This window comes from Rhea pennata, chromosome 6 (assembly GCF_028389875.1).
Source record: "Rhea pennata isolate bPtePen1 chromosome 6, bPtePen1.pri, whole genome shotgun sequence".
Taxonomy (NCBI): domain Eukaryota; kingdom Metazoa; phylum Chordata; class Aves; order Rheiformes; family Rheidae; genus Rhea; species Rhea pennata.
The window spans coordinates 11,160,764-11,184,563 of NC_084668.1; the positions used below are offsets into that span (position 1 = coordinate 11,160,764).

General features: G+C 44.2%; 1 protein-coding gene across 1 annotated transcript in view; it reads left to right on the forward strand.

Moving 5' to 3' along the window:
* The window catches only part of ITGB5 (integrin subunit beta 5), a 75,923-nt gene that overhangs the window by 21,330 nt on the left and 30,793 nt on the right, over window positions 1–23,800 (forward strand). The window contains exons 4-9 of the mRNA XM_062578406.1: window positions 385–634; window positions 5,804–5,972; window positions 13,408–13,569; window positions 15,089–15,184; window positions 16,375–16,464; window positions 22,017–22,151. Of these exons, the coding sequence (XP_062434390.1) occupies window positions 385–634; window positions 5,804–5,972; window positions 13,408–13,569; window positions 15,089–15,184; window positions 16,375–16,464; window positions 22,017–22,151 (902 nt within the window). The remainder of the gene's footprint in view (window positions 1–384; window positions 635–5,803; window positions 5,973–13,407; window positions 13,570–15,088; window positions 15,185–16,374; window positions 16,465–22,016; window positions 22,152–23,800) is intronic.

The following is a 23,800-nucleotide window of genomic DNA, read 5'->3' on the forward strand; positions in this document are numbered from 1 at the left end:
AGTTTAAAAAGAGCCCAAATCATCCCCTACTTTACCGACGGAGACTAAGGAATGGATTTGAAAGTATACAAAATTTCCCTTACCCTCTTTCTTCACAAGTGATCTGTGTGCTCTTGGGGACACAGAGAAGCAATCTGTCTGGATTTTACATGTGCTATCAGCTTTCTTGTTGCAGGAAGGTTTTTTGCAGAGTGGGTCAAACGTTTTACAAGAGCCTCTACACCTAACGTGTTGGCGCTATTTAGGCTGGGCTGTTAAAGCCGAGCAAATGTGGGCATGTGTTCAGAACATGCACCTGTAGGGTGGGTGTGAGCGAGCCCTGCGGGAATTACATTTCTAGGAAGCACGCTCTTTTCATCGCCCTCAACTCTTCTGTGTGTACAGGTGACCAGACCTCCTTCAAGGTTCAAGTACGGCAAGTGGAGGACTATCCTGTGGATCTGTACTACCTGATGGACCTCTCTCTGTCCATGAATGATGACCTAGATAGCATTCGCAACCTGGGGACCAAGCTGGCTGAAGAGATGCGAAAGCTCACTAGCAATTTCCGGCTGGGGTTTGGCTCTTTTGTGGACAAAAACATTTCTCCTTTCTCCTACACAGCACCAAGATACCAAAACAACCCCTGCATTGGGTAAGTGGTAGGGGTACTCTGAAAGGAGAAGCCTGGTGTTTGCACAAATGGAGGAACTGAGAGCGCATCCAGTGGCTCACTGCTTGACTGCGGCTGCAGAGTAGTTTCTTGTAATTCTTGCATTTAATAATGAACCATATTTGTGCCCCATCTTTTTGAATGCTGATTAGCCACAGCTATTGCTGTGATGTTCCAAAGCTATTCAAAACAGGACAGTTTCCAATTTTTCAGTGGCTGTTCAGAGGCATCTAGATATGTGAAACTGTTGTATTAGGAGCATAAAGATATCGGTGAGTACCTAAGGAGGATACAGACATAGTAGGCTTTTTTACAGGCTGGGAAAAAAAGAAGAGCTAGAAATTCCTGATTTCTGAACATAGCACCTAGCTCTGAGTCATAGTTTGGCTTTGAATACATCAATTAAGCTCTTTGTCTCCATTTTACAGATAAGGAAACTGGGCAATATAATAGACCTTCCCAACAGAAGTGTTGAAGTGAAGTGAGATTTGTAAGGGCCTGTAAGACTGATTAATGAGTTCTTGTAAAGTGTTTTGAAGATTTCAAGCAAGTTTTTTCTTTAGAACTGTTCAAGGAGAGCAAACTCAAGTTGCAAAGACATGTAAGTTATGTGGTTTACTTTGCAATATCACAGCCTTCCTCATGTTTTGTTGTTGTTGTTTATTAGTATCTTTGTTTGTTGTTCTCCTTGTATCAGCCAGAATTTGGGATCAAGTCCATTGAATCAAGGATTATGCCAAAGTGAAATTGGCTGAAGTGGAGGGTGTCCAAGTTCAGATGGATTTGTATGTTGATATAAGATTGGATACAGCAGCAGATTCCTTGCTGCAAGAGTACCCTCTTTGATGCTCACTTTCATGGCCCCTGTCCTGCCCTTTCTTCACCTCATCTGTCTTTGGGGAGGGCACCTTGTAGTCAAGTAAGAGTGGTAAGGTTATCACTTTTTGTTTGAACCTTTCCTGGATGCTTAAATGGAAAGGTCACATCACTGACTGATGCCAAGGTCTGTGAGTGTGCATCCTTTAAGTTTTCCATGTGAGTGATGGATTAAAGAGAGCTTACACCGTCTATAAGCTTCTAGGCCAACTTTTAGCATTCTAGGTCAACTTTTAGCATCAACCAAGCATTTGGCATCTAATCAGACATTGACCGTTCATCTGACAAATAATCCACATTCTGTTTTCACTCACTTCATCTGGAAAGGAAAATCGAATGGATGGTGATTTTAATGCTTAAAAAAAAAAAAAACTTGCTTCAGCCATGAAATATGGCCAGAAGTGTCGTGCTGACTGAACAATTCCCAGTGATAACTTGCCTTCGGAATTTAGTGGGAATTGTGAGTGTTTTTGCTCATGGTAGCATTTAATCCTCTGAGCATGAAATGCCTAAGGAAAGCATTCATATAGAAACTACAGCTATTTAGGAAAGCCCTGTGTTAGTGCAAATTTTTCATTAATAGGCATGCTTTTACAAGCATAATTTCCGAGTTGTTTCTGAGGGGTCCAGAATGTACTGTTAACATCTGGAGTATCTCTTTCAGGCCAGCACTGAAAATATGAGCTGTTCTTCTGAGATTCTGCCATCTTGGCCTAAAGAACCATAAATTTTCTTTTCTAATTTTTTCTCATAACTTTTTTTTTTTTTTTTTTTTTGAAAGCATCCCTACATTCAGTAGTGCCGATGAGGTGTTTTGTCTGGTTCTCTGCTCATTGGACTTAGTTTCAAAGCTGTGCAGAGTAAGCTGCACCAGATACTTATTGAAGATGTGTGAAATTGTCTGGATTCCTTACCACAGGCAGAATAGTAACTCCTTTGACTGGTGTGCCATGGAAGAGTGCCACTTCACACCAAGTCTAGAGTTGGATAAGTTAGATAAGTTAGAAGGATATACAGAGAAAATAAATGAGCTTATTCGGCTGGAATAGATTCAGTTTCTGAGCCTGGGGCATAGAGATTTCTTAAATGCACAGATGAAAGCCCTAACCAGTAAAGATGCACTTTAAACTATTCCTTCTTCTTCAGCTACTCCCCTTTTCTCTGAATAAGCAGTGTTACACAGTATTTTCCATTCTGTTTCACCTGCATTTCCAACTTCGTGATTGCTGTAATGAAAACCACCCTGAGTGGATAAAACTGGCAGAGAATGACTGACTGACTCCACAGAGAACTACTTCCCCCGCTCAGCCCCGTCCTGTGTCAGGGCCCGTTTTTCCCCCCGTGCTGGGTCCACCTGTCACAGCCGGCTCTATGGAGATGGCCCTCTGCCATGGTGACACCATATGCCATGTTCTTTGTTTCTCTTCCCCGCCTCAAATCGAGCATGACCTCAGATGAACGCACTCAGTCATCGCCGTCGTCCTCAGCTCTTGTTGCCTGCAGCCTGGGGACAGGGTTTCACTCCATCCTGCAAAATCTTCTTGGAAATTTTGTTTGGCTGGTGTATAATTTAACTGAAATTGTGTCTTTTGGTGAGTAAAATAAGGTGAAATGTGCAGGATAGGGAGAGCATGGCTGGAAGAGGAGAGGGCAGAGCTGGACAACTTCGCCATGAGGCCTGCCTGAAACCGCTGCTGTCCTTTAACTGAAGCAGTTCAGAGCTGTCACTCCTCCTCCCATCGTCATTAGACTATCTTTACGTCCTTTGGGTTTTAGCCAGGTGATTGTCTTTCTGTTTATGGGATATATTAAGCAAGCCTGGGCTTGGGAAACCATTTAGGAAGGACTGCCAGAGGCAGCTCATGTGGTGGGCGCTCCCTTCCAGCCGCCCTCCGTCTTCGACTGAGTCATCTCTTGGGTGCTAGCGCTCCACTGTATTCTCATGGCGTTGTCTTCCCTTCGCTGCTCTGCAAGTGGGTTTTAGTTGCTGCATTTGCTTTACTAAAGCCACGTTGCTTGCTTATTTGGTGGTTAGGTGGGCTGTGTGTAGGGTTTTGTTTCATCTTTAGTTATTTCTAGTGTAAAAACAGTCTTTGTCCAGTGGCCTGCTTGCATCTAAAAAAAAAAAAAAAACTGCAAGCAAACATGCACTGTACGGGTTGTGTCTTTTTGGTCTTGCCCCCGGTGCAGATTCTGTCCGCCTCCGCGCAGCGACAGCCTCCCCGCCGTGCAGGTCCTGCGGGGGGGTGGCCCGGCTGCTGTGCTGGGATCTGGCTGGGATCCCTTCTGCCTCCTTTCTCCCTCCCCTTGCTCACTGCTCGCTCATGTTCCTGGCCCCACACTGCGAGTGTGACCTCCCAGGCTAGGCTGGGGCTTCTGCCGTGCCTAATTTGTGCCTCCTTTTGGGTTACATCAAGGGAGCCAGGATTTGGCCTATCACTGTTCCCGCAAGGAGCGTTTGGAGTAGTTCAGGAAAGGTAATATGGAGAAAACTCGAAATAACAAAGGTCAGCAGAGGCAGAGGGTTTGGCCGAACACCCAGTCATATAGCTGTGATAGTTCTTGTGGAGGTTACAGCCAGAGATAACCTGCCCTGCTGTGTGCCCTTAATTAGTTACTTAAATAGCTGTAGTCTGTTCTGGCACCAAACCCGCCAGCCTCTGGGGTGTAAAAACGGGAAGCTGGTAGGGATTAAATGATCAGCCCTCGTGGGACTGTAGAGAGGAGAGCAAGGTGTGAGACCCTGCAGTACCTAGATGTTTGCTTTCTGGACTGGGACTCCGGCAAATGGCGCAGGCAGGTATACCCTACCTTACAAACCTGCGTGAAGGGAGACCTTGCGCAAGGTCTTACAGAGGGCTTTTAATCATTGCGAGCTCCTCGCCGGGGCCCTGGGAGCGAGCAGAGCACAAGGCTGAACCGGGGCTGATCCCAGGCTGGTCGGCTGCCAGCAGCCCCATTTGTTGCCATTTGCTTGCAGTGAGCAAACTCTGTTGCCATGCACGACACGGTTGCACCTGACGCACGGCGAGATACGCGCATTGCTGCGTGGTTGAGTACGCGGATGAAAATCGGCGTGTCCCTGGCTCCAGGAGCAGTGTCGTGTTCACGGAGCATGCGCGGCAGAAAGGCTCTGGCTTGTGAGGAATTTGGGTTCTCAGCGGTGTTAAATCTTAAATAATCCGTTGTGTAAAAGGCTTCTTACAACTTCGCCATAGAAGGTCAAATGTCAGCAGAGGCCTTTAATTGCTTTCTGTGTTTTATCTTTCAAGATAAGAATTAATTACTGCAAGTCCCGCTCCTTTTTAAACACATTTTCTTCTTAACCCTTCTCTTCTCTCTCCCCTGCACACATTCACTGCTTTCCCGTGAGGGAGGAATTGCTGTATTGAGGACTCTCAAGCACATTGTGAACACTGAAGCAGCTCACAGTCTCCTAAGGAGAAAGAAGAGTTTTTATGGTCTGCCAAATCACTTCCTTGCCTTCGTGTGCCACTCCTACCTTTCCCCTTTAGCAGCAGTCTGGAAATCAGGGGTGGTATTTGCTCATCTAGCTCACAGAGAGGGCAGGAGGACACATTAACTACTCTTAGTTATTAATGCATGTCATACTGCAGAGATGTGAAGTGCCTGATGATTTGTGGTAGGCATGGAGTGGCAAGTACTGCGAGCACATCAGACGACAAAGTGCAAATCCTTACCCAAAAGTAGTGGGAAAGTAGTTTGCAGCAGTTAGCTTGTGTGAGGTGCCCGATCCTGCCGGTTGATCGTGCAGAGTGGTTTGGGCAAGGCCATAGTGCTGGAGGAGTCACTGAGCTATAGGGAAGGGTGGGTCTGGGCTGCTGAAACTTGCCCGTTGTGATTGCCCGTTGCATCACTGTGGTTTTGCATTTTGCACTGTGGGCTCCCAATGTGAAAACTAGCTTCGCTTTATGGGTGCTGAAACTCAAGACTTGTGTTGCCCACAGCGGTCAGATATTTGGTGTCTTCACTCTTGACTTTACGTAGGAAGAAACATTCAGTCCTGGTGAGATCTCTGGTAACTTCAGTTGGTCAAAGCTCTGTCAAAGTTGGTGGGGAGGAGAGAAAAGATAAGTTTTACTGCAGATTTTTGTAGATGAATAGCCAGAAGTGAATGCACCCAAAACAAAGCTGTGTGGAAATATTTCATCCCTTGGAATAAAAGCCAACCTGATGCAGCTGGAGACTTCAGCAGCTCTTGACTCCTGGTGTATTTTTCTTCAGCTAACCACTTCTCTTGTGTTCCTGTTCCAGTTACAAGCTATTCCCAAACTGTGTCCCATCCTTTGGCTTCCGCCATCTCTTGTCCTTAACGGATAAAGTTGACCGTTTCAATGAAGAGGTTCAGAAACAGAAGGTTTCCCGAAACAGAGATGCTCCAGAAGGTGGTTTTGATGCAATTTTGCAGGCTGCTGTGTGCAAGGTGAGTCACTCAGATTTCTGGGTTTTAAAACAAAGTAAAAAAGGAGGTTTCTTCAATTATATTGTCGGCCTAGGATAAGGGTTAGGTATGTCAATTCTTGGAAATGACTACTAAATTTTTGTGCAGAAAACATGACTAAATGCACTGAACAATAAAGGCTATTGCCTAATATCTTTTCTAGTTTGAAGGAGTAACACTGAGCTCTTGAAAATATGAATTTAGGACTGTGAGATTTGATTGTGTTATTAGATTTGTAGGTGTTGATTACTGACACTCTAGGAAGAAATCTGATAATATTCTTGTACACTTGAGACCAGCAGCACACTGCCAGCCATCTGATGGCTTAACACGTTTGTTAAGCTTGTGCCAAATGTGCTCTTCAAATGGTTGGCCTCTGCTGAGGGTAATAGCAGGTTTATACTGCTTGGGTAATACTGCTGTAGTGCTGGTGGTACAGCCCTGAGGTGCTGATGCTCACAGTGGCAGGATCTGCCCGTTTGATCTGTGGAGCTGGATTATTCCACCTCCTCGTGTAAAATAGCGTCCTGTCCTTCGTTAGGAACGTGGCATTAGACGTGAAACCTCTGCTGTGTAGCATATCTCTTGTGAGAGAAATCCCTGCTGTATTTCATGTTAGAATAGCATGCTGTGCGTCTTTATGGGCAGGACGAGCAACAGTCTGTAGTTGGAGTGTGTTAGCTTGGCTTTGCTACTCTGTTAGCCATGTCCTTGGTTTTTCCAGTGTATTGCATACCAGAGTGAGATTGCACAGGCACCTCCTAAATGAAGCAGCATGCATTGCATGCATCAGGAATTGCTCTTCAGCCTGGGATGCTCTCCCAGGGTGCCTAGTGTGGTCTATTTGCCTTTGCTGTGAAAATATGTTGTGGCTCAGCCCATAGTCTAGCATGAGATGTCTCAAGGAGGCACAGAGCTCTGCTCACTGTTGTTCTGGCCTCAGCAAGGGTGAACATGATGGAAGGTCTCCTCTGATGTGATCTTCCCACTTTTGAGGTTAGACAAGCCCTTTCCCTGCAGTGAATGACTGGGTTGGATGTGCCGTTTCTCTAGTTCATGTGAAGTTTGGGAAGCATTTGCTCAAAGACCTTTCTGAAGCAAGTAGATGGATTGCTCAGTATCTCTTTGAGTTAGAGAAGAAAATTAGTGCTCAACTATCTGCTCTTCTCCTCCAGCTTGGCCAACTGCCCCTGCTCTCCAGTAATGGCTGTGGTGTTTTTTTTCCCTCTGACATACAGTTTGGCTCTCTTTTTCTCCAGCTTTGTGTGACCCTCTTGATAGAGCACATTTTCATCTGGTCCTCTATTTTAGGAGCTGAGAGGCAGGCCTCATCTGCCAAAGTGGTTTCACTCTGGGTTGTGCAGCTCTGTTTTGCCCCATCTGTGAGTGGGAAAACAGATCTTACCTTGCCTTGGTTGGTTTCATTTTACAGTTTATGCTCTCAAAAGGACTAAACCTGCACTGTTGGATCTGATGCCTCTTAACAGTCATCTTTCCTCTCCTAGCCTGGCACAAATATTGTTATTGGCACAACTACAGTGCTGCTCTCACTATTAATCTAGGCCTAAACCGCTTCACTCCACATCTTGAGAGGTAGCATTAATGGTTAGAGCAGAGCAGTATCAGGAAAATGACTCAGTTATGCCACCCATCTTCCTTTTTTTTTTTCTTTTTTTTAACTGTTCCTTTGACATCTCCAGCTTATTTTTGCAAAAAATAGGACAGTACTCAGTACCTTCCTGTAATATGGACATACTGCAGTTTGCGTCATGGAGGCTCATGAAGGCTGTTCTTGAAGTCAGGCAGACTTCAAGATACTTCCAGACACCTGGACTTTTGTGCTAGTCCTAAATTGTTCATAAGGAACAAAATACTTGAGCATAGCTCTTTAGTGCGCGGGTGGCTTTTGATTACATTGTAGATAACATCTAAAAGCAGGACTGGGCATAAATGGTCAGCAGCAGTGATAAAGAGTGCGTGCACTTAAATGACTCTTGGCATCATGTGGAAGGTCATAACTGAAGAATATATGTAGCCACGATAATGAATTAATTACTGGAGCTCAGATGGCAGAAAAAGTTAAAGAATTGGTGTATGAGGAAGAAGTACTGAGTGTATGATAACTCATGCTCCCTTGGCAGCTTATGGCTGCCTATTGATTACAGTCATGGGCAGCAAAGTCTCTGTGTTTGTAGACTTAGAAGTCCCAAAACTTCAGTCTAGCTGGTTGACCTCCTAAGCCTTGTAGCCAAAACAGGAGCTTAGTGATTAATTTTCCTTGCAGCAGCAAAATGCTGGCCCACATCCATTAATGACCATGCATTGTAGCTGCACACATCGCTGTCAAGGCAGGTGGAAGCTAATGGACATCTGGGGTGACAGTGAGATGCTGCTTCCTTATGAGTTTGCTAGAAGGTGATTTTATCTCCAGTAAATGATGTTTTGCATCTAGCAGTGACAGTAATGAAGCATCACTGGGACTAAACCCTGCACAGGCAGTAACTTCTGTAATTTGGGAGCTGGTTTTCCACAATGCAATGAGAGGAACATGCAAATATTTCAGTGAATTCAGGGGTGATTTCCTCATTACTGTGTCACTGTCGTACCCTGTTGCATCTCTCTAGCACATTATATTTTTTTTCCCCAGTTTCCACCCTCTACCATATTTGAAACCTAAGACTTAGGGCAGTTACAAGCAGGAGAAAATTCTCCATCTTTGTGATGATGCATCATGTTTATCATGAATATTTTGTGCACAGCAATAGAGTTTGTGGCATAGAGGGGAATATCCGCATGAGAACATCGGTGTTTCCAAACCACAACATCTGACTGTGGTATTATTTTCCTCTTCTTTGAGCAGGGAGGCAGGAGAAGCAAGACTTGAAGTGCCCCTGAGACTAGTTCCTTTAACACTACTTCAGTTGTAATCCCCTTTTCCTCAGTGTCATGTAACACCTTGGGCTCAAATTTGAGTCAGGTCTGTGGTCTCATCTTGGTGAACCAAGGTGAAAGAAATATGCTGCTTCTAGCTAGTCACAAAAGGAGGAATTTCTCTTTTAGCACAGAAGAAGGCTTGTATTTTCTCTAATCAAGAAACTGATACCTGAGTGTCTCTCCAGGATGGAAAGCTTGTAGTTTATCTCCTGTAGACCTTCTGAAATTAGGGGAATAAAACCAATGTTGACTTCTGCAGGAGATATTGGGTCTACTACTTTGATACCCCTTCTTGATCCTGCTAGCAGATTAGACATGGAGATTGCGACTTTGGTACCCTCAGTGAGGAGTGAGAACGTTGCAAGCCTTGGCATCAAAGCTATGGGGCCGTGATCATGCTCACACATTTGCCTGAAATCTCTGAAAGACTTTAATAGGACTGGATACTCAGCATATGAAGACAGAATGCTCCCCCTTTCAGTTATTCAAATTAAGGCATTTTTCAGAACTGTAACTTTTCCTATGGCATATTTGAAAATCAGATCCTACTTCTGAGGTGTCCTCTGCTGGCCACATGGAACGTCTATGTCAATCTGTTGATTAGGTATTTTTATGCTATATTTCATATCAGGCATTTCTCATGCATGAGCTGACTAAGAGCTCTGTAATGCTCAGGTCATTTTTGGGTCAGATTTTAAATCCAGGAGTGGGAAAAGTTTGTACAGCTAATACAGACTAATAATCAGAAGCCAGTCATGGGCCTTTTTCAAAGACATGGATATGATAAATGTTTTTCTGTAAGCAACGAAAGAGCTAGAGACAATAAGCCTTTGTGATGCTAAAATGGTTAGCCAGGAATATTAACCAACCTTCTGTAGTTACATTTTCCATTTGCAGTATTTTGGTTTTCTGCCTTTCTTTAAGTGCAAGCTTCACATGGGTTGGTAGTGTATATATAAGTTTCAGATCTTACTTACTAAGCTGCAGAAAGGAGATAATGATGACTGATTAGAAAATAAAGCGTCTTTTGAAGTGGATTTGAACAGTCCCTGTAAAACATTGGTACACAAACATGACCAAGGCATCTGGGAGACTTAGGTGCCTTTCAGAGCAGTACAAGACTATGGAGGTTTTAGAAAATGGTTGTTTTAATGTCTTTTAATACTTAAGTCTTAGTTCTCTTGTGCACGTATCTGTTTCTTCTGAGAAGTTTGGCATTTGAGAAACTAGTGGTATTTTATGTGTATTGATGAGTCCAGTGTGGTCTCCTAGCAATTGATGCCCTTGGATATCGTACTCTTTTATTTAGAGGCCAAAGTATAAATTTAAAAATTTATTTTTCGGGCTTGGAACTACTGATACAGTAGTTTGCAGGCATTTCAATAGGATCTGGAGATCTGGGATTTGCTGAGATATTTGTTACTGTTTTGGCATTCACTGTTGGCTGTAAGGAAGGAAAAGATGATCCTTCAGGATGGAGGAGGCAACTGTAGCTGGTTGCAGGAGCAGGATCCATGGCATGCTGACCCCTATGAAAATACATCTCTTGGATTTACTCTGTTTTGGATTGGTATCACCCCTGCTTTTACAGATCCTTTATAACCCATGTGTATGTATTAAAACAAAACAAAAACAGATGAGTGAGTAGATGTGGGTGCAACTTTTTGCTCAGAAATATTAGTCCAGTAAAAATGCATTAAAGCCTCTTTGGTTATTTATTTTAAATAGGGCAGAGTGCTCCATGTTTCACAGTGGCAACAGAGTGCTGCAGAGCTGCTGCCTGTGTTTCCCCATGGTTTGATGCGGCTCTTGATGGAGGCGTGAGACGCAGCCACCACCAAGGAGCTGCTGTGCTTAGGGTGCAGGCCCATGGGAAGGTGGTGGTGCCCACTCCTGTCTCACATGCCCCGGCAGCTGCCACAACTCTGGTTTCCAGCACTGGACTCCCCAGGCGCCTTCCTCTCTCTGAAGAAGGCTTCTTCCCTCTCCATGTGTACCTCTAATCTTAGTTGGAGAGTTGTGTCAAAAACCAGTTCTTACATGTGGGCAGCATGTATGCCCTGTTCTCGTGGGACTTGCCCTTGTTCCAGGGCTTCAGATACCCACCTTTTTTCTAGGTTCCTCTAAATCACAGAGCTTCATCAATCCAGCTTCATAATTTTTGGCCTTTCTGGACTGCTTTTTCCATAGGTGTCCAGAACCCAGGCAGGTTTTGCAGCCCCTGTGTTAGCTTGAACAGCTTTCCCCAGCCTGCAAGGGCTCTTGAAGGGCTCGCATGATCTGTCTGAGACCGGAGTCACAGCTGTATGGGCCCCTGTGTGGTGGGTAAGGAGAACAAGAACTGATTCTTGCATTATTAAAGACATTGTGACCTTTGGGTCCAGTATAGAAGAAGTTTCATTTTGGCATGAAGATTTTTGCCTTTCTTCCAGTAGGATCAGTTTCAGCTGAATGACTTCTGCTTACTAGACCAAAAGAAGTCCACTTTGAAAAATGAGCAGGAATGTACTGTGCTGGTGCATGACAGAGGATCTGTGTAGCCAAAGGGCTATTTCTATAGACTTACTTGCATTTCATGGGACATTAAAGAAAAATCTTTTCTGCTTTAGGGAGAGGAAGGAAACGCAAACTAGAATAGTTACCCTTATTAAGCTGAAGTAAGAGTTAAATTTATTGGAAAGATCAGAAGGCTTTGGGCTGTGACTCACATTTGCAGGCAAATAGTGCAGTGGCAGTTGAGATTACACCTCCCTCTGCCTGCTTTGCCTTCTTCCAACAAGCACAATAAGGATTTCTAACAGGAAGTGTGTTTGGAGCCAAGCTGCAGTAGTTGGTAGGCTAACCTGTTGATGTAAACTGAGATAGATTTCAGACTGCTGACCAGTAAAATATGGAGGAGTTCAGTGTATTAACCTTCGCAGTAAGCTTTTATGAGTTTTTCTGAGAGACCTTCCCAAGGAATCTGTACCGTAGTGCTCTGAGCACATGGCTAGTGGAGGAGACACTGGGTGCACACGGGGGTGGAAGGAGTTAGGGTGTGTTTTTGCTGGGGGGCAGGGTGACCAAGGGAAGGCTTTGTGAGATGGGGCTTTCTGGCTCACTTTGAAACTTAACTACATTGTCGTGTTGTTGAGACAAGAACTGCTTCATTCCTCACTGTGCATGCACGCTCCAGGCTCTGCTGTGGCAGGATCTCTCTATCGTGTTTGACAGACAGGACCTCAGCCAGCCCAGCTTGGCATAAGCTGATGGTCAGAGCAGTCAGCTAATGTAGGAGGAATGTGTTGCAGCATTATGATTTCAAAACATTTCCTTTTGGCTTCTACGTGTTCCATCCACTTCCATTGCAATGAACAGCTTGAATGTGTTTTCTTAGGCACAGATTTGCTTGTTGGGCTGATGCAAAGCTGGAAACCCAGGGAAGCTCCATGAGAGGGAAACGTGTATCATATAAATCTTAGCCCTTTATTTAAAGAAAAAAAAGCATGCCTGTACATCTGTCTATGCAAAGATGGTCATAATGTCTGTTCCTTGCACAGACAGACCAAGAAGGGTTGTGGGGATACTTCTTGTACTGTTGTCATTGCTTTCATGTGGATGAGTAGAGTAGGGCTTGGAATGAGCATTTTTTTCTTTTTCAAGTATGCAGATATTGCTCACTTCAGAGCTGTGCTGGGCAGTTGTGCATGGATTAGTGCGAGCAACTACTGTGAAAGCTCCGCTTGGCCTACTCTGTGCCAGCTGTGTGTGCCCCTGATATTCCTGGGGGCTTGTGCAGCATCTGTATGTGATGTGGGAGAAGAGCTGTCCTGTACCAACCATTTGTAGTGGTACACACAGAAATGGCAGCTAGCCTAGCTTGGAAGTGCCGTCACTTCTAGATGAGAGGCGTTTTATCTGTGAGAAGGGAGAGCCAAGGCAGCTGCTAGATAAAATCGATAGATAAGCGGAGTTGGGTAGCTTGTGCGTACATATGGCCTGCACCAAACCCAGCCCTCTTGGGCAGAGAGCTCACTTCTTGTGTTACAGCTCAGAATCAGTTTTTATGACTGGGCCATAATGAAAAATGCTGACCAGGGATATTATAGCCCTTGTTGTTGCTTTGTACTGCGTGCAGCAGCTTGGCAGTTCTGTGGAGCTGAGGAAACAAGGTCAGATTAAATGTGTATAGAGGAATTTGGCAGGTCTCCTTTGGCTATAAAAGCAGTTGAAATTCTTATTCTTGGATCTGCGTGGAGAAGGTCTGGTGGACTGTCCACGTACCTCCTCATGTCTTTTTAAATAACTACACTGGAAAGAAAAGCTGGGAAGTACCAGATAGGCCCTTGACATTTTGGCTTTTTGCCAGGGATGGGTGGATGTGTGCATGGTATTCTTTTAATTAGTGATAACAGAGACCTTCCTGCTAGAAGGATGTGAGGCTGGGACCGTGCACAGGATGACAGGAGGAGGAGGTTGTCTCATGGGTTTTGTTTTCACCCAGGAAAAGATTGGCTGGCGTAAGGAGGCGTCTCACTTGCTGGTCTTCACGACAGATGATGTGCCCCACATAGCCCTGGACGGGAAGCTCGGTGGGCTGGTCCAGCCACACGACGGCCAGTGCCACTTGAACGAAGCAAATGAGTACAGTGCATCCAGTCAGCTGGTGAGGACAGCCCCAATGTTTACTGGGGGACACATGGGCTGGGTGCTCTGAGACCTCCAGGTGGCAAAAGGTTGATCCCCTTGCCTCTCTAGAGACCATCAACACCAGACTCCAGCAGCTTTTGACAAACATATTCCCTTGTGAGCATGATTTTACCCGGTCCCTCACTTTGGAGATAAAACTCGACGATTCCTTTTACCATCCCATCTTCAGTGAAGTTCTTGTGATGCTCAAAAACTATTTCAGCGCCTAGCAAGTTTCTTCAAGATTTATTGCAAGTGAGGGGAAAATATCTTGGCATCCTGCAGTGCATCAGATTTGCATGCAAAGTGTAGAGAAAACATAAAATATGTCACCCTTTTTTAATATCTCCAATAGATTACCAGTTTCTCAGTGGGGATGCTGAATCTACCATGATGTGGCTACAGTAACAAGCACAATAGGATGCTGATCTTATTCACAGCCTTAGAGTGCAAGACTAACATGAATCTTAGTAATAAATGGACAAACTAGCCCTTTTTTATTCAAACTCAGTGAAGGAAACTTCTAGGGTGAATGAGCACTTGTCTGCTGCTTAATTATCAAACAATGCTGCAGAATGGTGCTTTATTCAGTAGATCACAAGGACTAATTATGATTTTTTTGTTGTTGTTGTTCCTGAATGTACATCGCCCCATAATAGGTGTTCCTGGATGGCTGCCCTATGGCAGTAGGCTAGACTCCTTGAAGAAATCCCTTTTCTGCTGGGTTGTTAAATTGTAACAAACCTATTCACAGTCCATACACTGACTTGGTGTTACGCTGTGGAACTGGTATGGGGATACTGCCCTGGCACTTCCATATTTGCTTCTCAGAGGCTCTAAATCAGCCTTTCAGCCTGCAAGTAAACTAAGCATTTTTTTTCCTGAGGGCAGCATTTCAAAACCAGCCCCAGAGGTTCAAAAGAGACCACTTCAAGCTGGTCTCTTGAAAGTGAGCCCTGATTCATTTTGTTGCTTGTGGGTAGCTAGAACAACATATTCCCACCATCCTCTCTCTATGAATTCTGCAGAATTAAAGAGCTTATCGTAATCTCTTTATGCCTCTAATATACAGAAAGAGCAGACAATGGATCTTTCTGCTTCTGGAGAAAAACAGCATATTTCTCTTTACTGTAGGTTTAGCTAGTGGTCTTATCTTGCATCTCTGAAGATAGCAGCTAGTATATTACACATGCACTTGCTGATGGCAAAGTAGAAAGAAAACAGAAAGAAATTCAGTTTCAGATGTTGCTGTAGCTAACTGTGGTGTCACTCATATATTCTGGTGACAGGTGCAGCAGAGGTGTTTAATGGATGACAGATGTACAGAAATGTTTCTACCATTTCAGTTCTTATTGTGCTGATACATTAGGGACTTTATATTGCAGTGAAAGATGACATGTTTCTACAATGAATTTTTCTTTAGGGTGTAGACGAGCTACTTCAATTAGTCTTTGTTTGTGTTACCCATCAGTCTTCTGGCCTGTTTTTGCCTCTAGGATTATCCTTCCCTGGCGCTTCTTGGGGAGAAATTAGCTGAAAACAACATCCACCTTATTTTTGCTGTTACAAAAAGTCATTATGTCCTGTACAAGGTAAGTGCTGCTGAACCACCCAGGCTGGAAAGAGATTTAAATGCTTCTTGAAAGCATCTTCCTTCCAGCGCTGGCGGAGTGGAAACGGTCTGCAGTGTACATGAGCAAGGCCACACACGGCAGCAAGGGTTGTCAAAGAAAGCAGATTTTCCCAAGCTAAACTCACCGGTTGTCTCTCCCTACTGACTTGCAGAGCGTTGTTATTTCAGTGAAAACCAGTAAAGCTTCTTAAAGTAAATAGGTACATGTTAGTGAGCTTGTGAATACCTAAAATAGACTCTAGTTTAGTCTTGATTTTAGGAGAGCTGCCAGCCGTGCAGCGTATGAGAGAGCAGAAACCTGTTCAACCCATTCTGCTGTGACTTAATCCCATTACCTAAGTGTGTGCAGTGTTTCTGCCCAGCTGTTTTTCCATCATTGAGTCCAGAGCCCAGACGCGCCAAATACAGTTTGAGCTCCCTCTCCATCCTCCTCCTGCTCTCCAAAAGGAAAAGATTACCTGAACTACAAGCAGTCAAACTATTTCTGGAACCACACTAGCGGGGATCACTGCTCTGCCTTTGTTACTTCTGCAGAAGTGGATTTTGTGGAAACAGAATGGAAAGAGGAGATGCTTCAAATGAGCGAGGTTTCAGAAATATCTGCTTCCAGGTTTCAAAACTCTATACCACAGAACTTGAACAAAACAAGCAGAAACGTTGCTAAGGTCGAAATCCTAATGCTAACCCACAGAGAGCTGAAAGGTTTAGCTCATTCTCCACACCCTCTTGCGTGGAAGCTAATATGTCAGTGAGAGCGAGACTGATGAGAGCCCAGCCTTGCCCTGAAAGCGTGCAGAGTGCACCGGTGCAAAGTTACTGGATCTTGCCCCATCAGGCCAAGGAACTGGGTTGACAGGAATCACGTTAGTGATCATTAGTCCAATTCCCTTGGCTATGAGTTTTGTTTAGCACCAGACATTGTTTAGCATTAGAAATGCTTTATTTTCAACAGCTGTGTATTAAATTGAACAAACTTGTATTGTGTGTGTTGATACATGGATAATGAGGCACAATTTGTGTCTTGTGTCCCTGGCAGGCAGGCAGTGAGTCAGTGCTGCAAGGGTGGATCTGAGAACGTGCTTCATCCTTATACTCACCATTCTCCTGTGTGAATCTCAGTGTGTTTTCTGTTTGTTTTTTCTTTTTAAGAATTTCACAGCGTTAATTCCTGGAACAACAGTAGAGATTTTACATAAAGATTCCAACAACATCATCGAGCTGATAGTCAAGGCCTACAATGTAAGTTGCACTTTAATATTACAGCTGCTGTGTTATAAAATGCCAAGAGCTTAGCTAGCTCAGCTCTCCCTTGTGCACTCCACCCAGATCTAGCTGGCTCTTTCTTCTGGTCCTCTGTATTGTGGGTCACTGTCAGAGTTGTTGCATCCACCCTGGGGAGGGAAAGGAATTACTTGTCATATTTAGGATGACGTTGGTGTTTGGGCTGATCTTGTACTCTGTCTGCCTCAAGTGCTCACTTGGGCCCTTGCTGGTGTGGAAGTTGAGTGCTTCGCAGATCCTTCCTGCATTAACCGCTTCAGTAGCTCTGCGAGGTGGAAAAGGAGAACAGAGATGACCAAGGAGGTCTACAGCAAAGCAGAGATTTGACCACACATCTCTTATGCAAGATTGCCCTCTAAATACAATCCTGATGTAAAACATCTCCCAAGAGTGTGCTAATGTCGTCTTTTCTATTTAAAGTTCAAAGGCCTCTTGAGGACCTGGCTCAGTTCCAGCTAAGGTAGCTTCCCTGCATTGGTCTCAGTACAGCATGAATCAATTTGTAGCACACTGTGACAGCTGATATTAGCATGTGTCTTGGCACCCCAAAAGGTCACTGACTACACAGAGTTGTCAGTGAAATCCGCCCTGGTTGTTGGGACTGTCAGAGGTGTATGGCAGAAAAAAAAAAGCATCTGCAGTTGTACTGCTAACCTGATATCATTACTTCTCCCTCTCTGTGAAGACCAGGAAGCAGATTTATTAAAAGCAGCCAAACAGAATATTAATTGGCAAGTTACCAACACTTCTGCTGTCTTTTCACTGAATTCTTATGGCTCAGCTCTTCATGCCCCTGAAAGGATATTGGTGTTTGATTGTCAGTATGTGAGATCTGTGACTTCCAAAGAGCATGCATGGAAACTTATCTTGGAAATACTTTGTTCTACCTGTAGTTCTTTGTGGCTAATTTGAAGTGCTGTAGTTTAATGAATCAGTCATCAAGTAGCATTCTTCATACATGCAACTTATAAGCAGAACTTAGTGGCCAAACTTTTAGTGGCTGCAAGCCCTGCTGCTTGGTAGTGTGATAATTAGTGCAAGGAAGTGAGCAAGGACAACTTTGGAAGAGGTTATAAATCCAAAGACCATCTAGGATTTTGCTGTGCTTTATGTGATATGTAACCTTCATCCTTCCTTTCCCTGCAGTTCCCCACATTTAATGCAGCATGTAATTATGCCCTTGAGAAGACCACTTTCCAAAACGTCCACTCAGAGGAAAAGCAATGACCAGCTAATGGTGCTAATGAGATGCTGAGGATGCCATGAAATAAAAGCCCCGTTTTCCCAGCTTGTCCCCTTGAAGGATGGTCTTGTAGCTAAAATACTTGACTGGGGAAAGAAATGAATATTCACTACACCTTGATTTTTGCATATGGTCATAGTGACATCACATGAAAAAACTTTTGCCTCAGTTTCCTGGCCATAACATACATCCATGCCTTCATTTCATCACCCTCCAAACCTTCTCAAATAGATATATATAACCTAGCAAAATCTGTTGGGGATCTGATGTCCTCATTCCTGCTTGCTCCCTGTCTTTGCTTGTGAGCTTTCCAGTATAGCTAGTTGGAAGCCACCAGAATGCTGAGACCGAGAGGCTTAACTGCAGGAGTTGTGCTAGATGAACTTCTGCTGAAATTGGGGTTGGTTTTCTATCTGTGCAGTCAGTGGGCAAGTGGGGCCCAGGGATAACCTGCCCCAGCTGTGACTCCAAAATCTCCTGATGGGGCTTGGCAGCTCTGGGCTCTGCAGCAGGGATGATGGAAACGTGGCACATGCCAGTTCATTTCCTTTTGGTAACTTTGGTTTTTCCTGAAACTGAGGAAATCCTTTCTGAGGGAGATTAATTTTGCAGATTGGAAGGAAACCTTTTCTCGTTCTTGTTCAGTGGAAAATCTAAGCTTGGATTAAGTCTGTTCTCCTGTGACAGGGACCATCTTCTCTTACGGAGTGACCGTGGCTCAGGCTGTGTGGCCCAGGCTCTGCCTCTCTCCTTCAGTGCTTTAACTGTCTAAATCAGATTTGCTCAGGGCATATACGAGTTCCAATATCCCTTTCCCCCATCTCTATCTTTCATCTCACTTTCACCTCTCTATCCAGCTGCATCTCACCTGCGTAGCATGCTGTCACCTCTGTCTCTTATCTTGAGGGGCATGAAGAAACAAACAAACAAAAACCTAGCTGCTGTAGCAGCTCTGTCCTGACTGTGATAAAACCCTTCTGCCCTCCTCAAAGTCTTGACATATCTGTAAAATGGACACCCTCCTGGAAAGATCTGCAGGGCAAGTTCTGTTCTCTCCACCGCCCCAGGCTGGCACAGGCTCTGGCAGGTTTTCTGCACAAACAGGCAGGGTGGATCGGGACTGAAGGGAGCAAAACAGAGTGCTGTTTATAGAATCATTTTCCTAAACCTAATCCAGAAGAGTCTCAAATATGTTTCTTCTGTTACAACACTGAGTTTCAGTTGGCAGGCATCTGGTGGCCTTCACATCAGGTGTCCCTGGAGCCACTGTTGGTTGAGGATTTCCTTGTTTTTACACTGAAATGTTCCATTCTTTGATTTCTCGTGTGCTGTAATGGACAGATTTATTTCAGGGAGACCAGTTACTTCATCTGAGGGCTGACTGCTTGCTCTCAGTAACTCCAGCGTCCTTCACTCGTCCTGAGAGTGAACACAGCTATTTTTCCTTGTCTCTGGTATTCCCGAGAAAGTGAAAACCAGTGCTGCTGTCAGGCTCCAAAGCCTGCCTGCAGCAGGTGGTCAGGGTCAGCCCTGGCACAGACAGCAGGATTTTGTCTTCTAGTGGCCAGCAGGGCTGGGAGCTGCCAGGATGGGCAGAAAGGGGCAGTTAGGGTTGAAGGTGGCATAGACAAAGGACTTTTTCCCCATTTTGACTGTAGAAGTCTGCTGTAATTAAAGACTTGATTGTATTTAAAGCTTTCAACTGAGCCTATGAAAACCAGTCTTAAGCGCTGTAAAATTAGAGGGACTAGGTCTTGCCCATGGCTCTTTCCCGGTCCTAGAAACCACAGGAGAGCTTGTCCTAAGCAGTTTCGGGAATTACTTAGTCTCTGTACATAAACATTTTCAGAAATGCCTATTGGTAGATATCTGGGGAAACTGAGGCGTGGAGATTTTGTAGTGATGTACTTAAAGTGACATTTGATATCAGAGCTGACAATAAAACCAGGATATAATGCGCAGCCTCAGCCTAGTGTCTTCTTTACTGTTGCCAGATGAGGAGGTTCCCAAAGCTGTACCCAATGGGTTTTGCTGATCTATATGTGCAGGAAGACAGATGCGGGGCCTGCTTCCGCTTACCAGAGATGTTTGTGCACTGAACAGATTGAGTGGTTTTCTGTATTTTGTAAACAGTGCAGAATTTTTCTCTGTAACTGCCTATTTGGTGCTTGGTTGAACCTGATTTGAGCAACACAGCAGGAGAAATTTCCTTACCCTGTAGTAGTGGCTGGGTGCTGTGTGAAGATATTGCTGTGTAATGCTGCCAAGTGGCTAATAATAGCATTACTAAGGCTAATAAGGAATCCTGGCATCCATATAAGCACATAAGAACAACCAATGCAAGGTCACGCTGGAGTCAAGCTAGCCTAGTACATTGTCTTCAGCAGTGCCCCAAATCAGATGCTCTGGAGAACAATAAGAAACGTGGCCAGCGAAAAGTGTTCCTTTCTTGCTGTTCCTCTGTGACTGCTTGTAATACTGATACATAAATATTGCGAGAACCCTTCTCCAGTCTGTTTAATAGGCTTGGGCTTGATAAAATGATAAGCCAGTGTTTTTCCACTGCAGATAGTTAATCTTCCTTTTAGGTTTCAGATGTCTGATGAAGTTTGTCCAGATCAAGAAGAACAGATAGTGCATCAGTGTGACAGCTCTATGCTAATTTCTGTGTGATAAATGCTAGGCAGAGCAGCGGATGCACATGCTGTGTGTTCAACCTTACTGGCATGTGCTGCATTCAGCCTGCAAGCAGTAGATGCTCTCTGTATATAATCTAAAATGTGAACTCCTGAACCTGCAGTCCAGGCCCCAGACAGGAAATGGTTTCCTGAATTACAGCATAAATATGGGAAACGATTTCTTTTCCTCAATGGTTGTGTAGATTTGCCTAGTCAAAACCCATTTATTCCCTGCTTGTTTCCAAAAGCATTAGCTCTTTGCTAGTATCATTTCTCATTGTGAACTCTGGCTTTGTCAACACACTGGCTAACAAGAGGTCTGAATTAGCACTTTTCCTCACTCCTGCCACTTCAGTGAGCAGAGAGACAAGGGGGAAAGGGATGGCGCAGCGAGCTAGGTTGGGGAAAAAAAGGGTGTTTATGCAAAAAAAAAAAGCCCTCTGTTTTGGAAACTTTTGTCTTTTTTGGACACTATTCCCAAAATATCAATATCAGCTATTGGAAGAATTAAGCAAAGCAACTTAATTTTAAATTAATATTTACAAACAAAGTTTTCCCTTCCTTTTGTTTTGACTTAAATTCTGGCTTTTGCAATGGGATAGAGAGATGAGAAGCAGAAGAAAGGGGGTAGAGCATCCCAAAACCTTACTGATGAAAATGAAAAGATTGGGGAAAGATGTTTTTCACCTTGTAATGTTTCATAAACAGAGAAGGTTTTTTTTTTTTCTTTTTTTTCTTTTTTTCCCCTCTCTTTTTCCCCACTCTCAGCAAAATTCCCTTGGAAAATCTGATGTTTTCAGTTGAGACATCTGAAAAGGGGTACTCTGTCTGGCATTTTCTGTTAAGAGGCAAAATGCTTTTCTGACTAGTTCTATCATGTCAAGAGGAAGATGGCACAGAATTGCTGATCCAGTCATTCAGCCTTAGTGAAATTTTATAGCTTCTTTATGCGTCATGAAAGACATCACAGGCTGGACACCAGTAGAGAATCAGGCTTTGCATTTCTGTAACAGGCAGTTTTACATGGAAGAGGTGCAGATGTTCGCACAAAGTTCTCATTTTCAGAGATAAAGCAAATGCTCTGTTTGCAGTTGAAAATAATTTTTCTTCTATGTGCATGTGCATCTTTTCAGATCTGGCTATACTGGTCACCACGACTGTCACAGAGTGCATAAACTGTCCAAGGGTATTTCAGTCCAGTTCTGTGATATACTGTGCAACAGTGTGGACATGATATTACTCTTGATCTCTCATTACCCTCTCTCTACCACAGTCCCTGAACTCAAAAGCATTCACAAAAGGGAGAACTACATGATGGTGGTTGGTCTTCTGAGATGAACATATAGGTACAGCCGTTTGAATAAATGACTGTCCATAATTCTAGCTATACTGATCATAAGCATCCTGAGCTGCTAGAACCAAAACCAAATGTCAGTTCATGTGCAGAGCTGATTTTTTTTTCCCCATAGATGCAAAGATGTCCTAACCACCTGAAGACATCAGAGAAGAGACCTGAAACAGAATGACATGCAAAAGAAATCTGCCTGCCCTAAGTAATCTGATGGGTTTCTTCTCCATTGTGTTTCTAGAGTATTCGGTCTAAAGTAGAACTGACTGTTTGGGACAGTCCTGAGGATGTTGGCTTGACTTTCACTGCCACGTGTCAAGATGGTTTGTCATATCCTGGACTCAGGAAATGTGGGGATCTCAAAATAGGAGATACGGTGAGTCTGGATTTCTGTACGTTCCTCAGAGAGGCTGTTGTAGCATTTTGTCTGACCTTGGAGGAGGGACTTCCCCTCTCAGTGTATGTTTCCTGGCCATAAAATAGAGCAATGTTCATCTTCCTTTACTAGCCTCAAAATCATGCCATGTCAATATAGAAACCCACTGAAAATAGCTCTGCCAAAAGAGACTCTGCATGAAATAGATCGATGCAAGGTCAGTTGTTAGTCCGGAAAGAGGGAATACAAATGTCTTATTTAGAGCACCATGAATCTAAAGGTCTTGAGCACTTAGTGGAATGTAATAATAAAGAATGAGTTTTTCTGTAATCTCGGTAATTCATGCCATGATCTCTCCTGTGAGCTTTTATTGCTGTAGTCTCCTAGTCTTTTCTTGGTTCACTACATATTCCAGATTTTCTTGTTTTCGTTTGGGAATCTTAGTGAACAGTTTATGGTTAGCTTCTGAAGTTAAAAAAAAAAAAAAAAAAAGAAAAAAGGACATTCAGAAATCCAGCAAGTGTTCACTCATTTATTTAGTTCTTAAAGCAATTAGATGGCAACACAGAGCACAAACATTGTGTCATCTATACTGTTAATGTTTAGGGGCAAACTATCTGTCCTAGGAAGGACCCATCTTGGTTCCTGTCTATCTAGTCTTGCCTTAATCTAAAGAGAAAAACAGCCTCTCACAGACAAGTTGTCATGATTTAGCTGCTCTGTACTGGATGTGAGCCTATCTTGCCTGCAAAACAGGAGGACACGTTTCAGATGGCCACCTTGTCATCCAGTGAAAATCAGCATTGACCCACTGAGGCCAGCAGAGCCAGGGCAGTTGAGGCTGCTGAGAGTCCTGGCCCGTCTATTGATATTTGCAAGAACGTGCACGTGAGTTCGTTAGCAGAGTGATTTCCTTGTTTTAGAGGACTGGATTGTTCCTGGGTTTAAAAGCAGATGTTTAAGTGCTTACAGAATAGAATATAAAAATAGTTTGAAAGAGGAAACAAACAGGAGCTGAATTTTTGCATCTCCACATAAGGACTCTTGCAATATGAAGTGTTAAAAAGGGAGGTGGTGTTTTTAGCTGACTTTATTGACTTGGTTGGTAAAATCAATTCCTGGAGCTTTGCCATGGTAGTCATGTGCCCTCCTTGTTTCCCCAGCAAAGCCAGAGCCCCAAGGGTATCAGAATTAATCTGCTCATTGACTTTTGGGCTCTCAGGTTTGGCGTTGGTCACTCCAGCTGCCGCAGGTCACGCCATAGAAGGGGTTTGGCACTGGCTGTGTGTGCCCGTAACAGCGCTCTGCTCGGGGGCCAGCTGGGTGAGCGAAACAGGCCCCAGCGAAGGAGGGTGGAAGCAGAGTCCCGCAGGGTGGGCTTGACTTCTTGGCTGTGTAGAAGGATCTCGTGTGTTGTCAGCGTTTCAGAAACTTGGTTGTCCTTTTGGGGTGGCAAATTAGGATGGTGAGCAGTCCACACTCATCAGGAAGAGCTGGAAAGGTCTGTGCTTCTCATCCTGACACCCTCCAAGCACCACGTTTGGCCTCTTTTCCTCTGTGCTCTTGCATTGCTGCTTCTTGCCACCTCCTGCTTTCATCCCTGGCTTTCCTGACTGTGCTTTCTCTCCTGCTGCCTCTGTCCTGCAGAC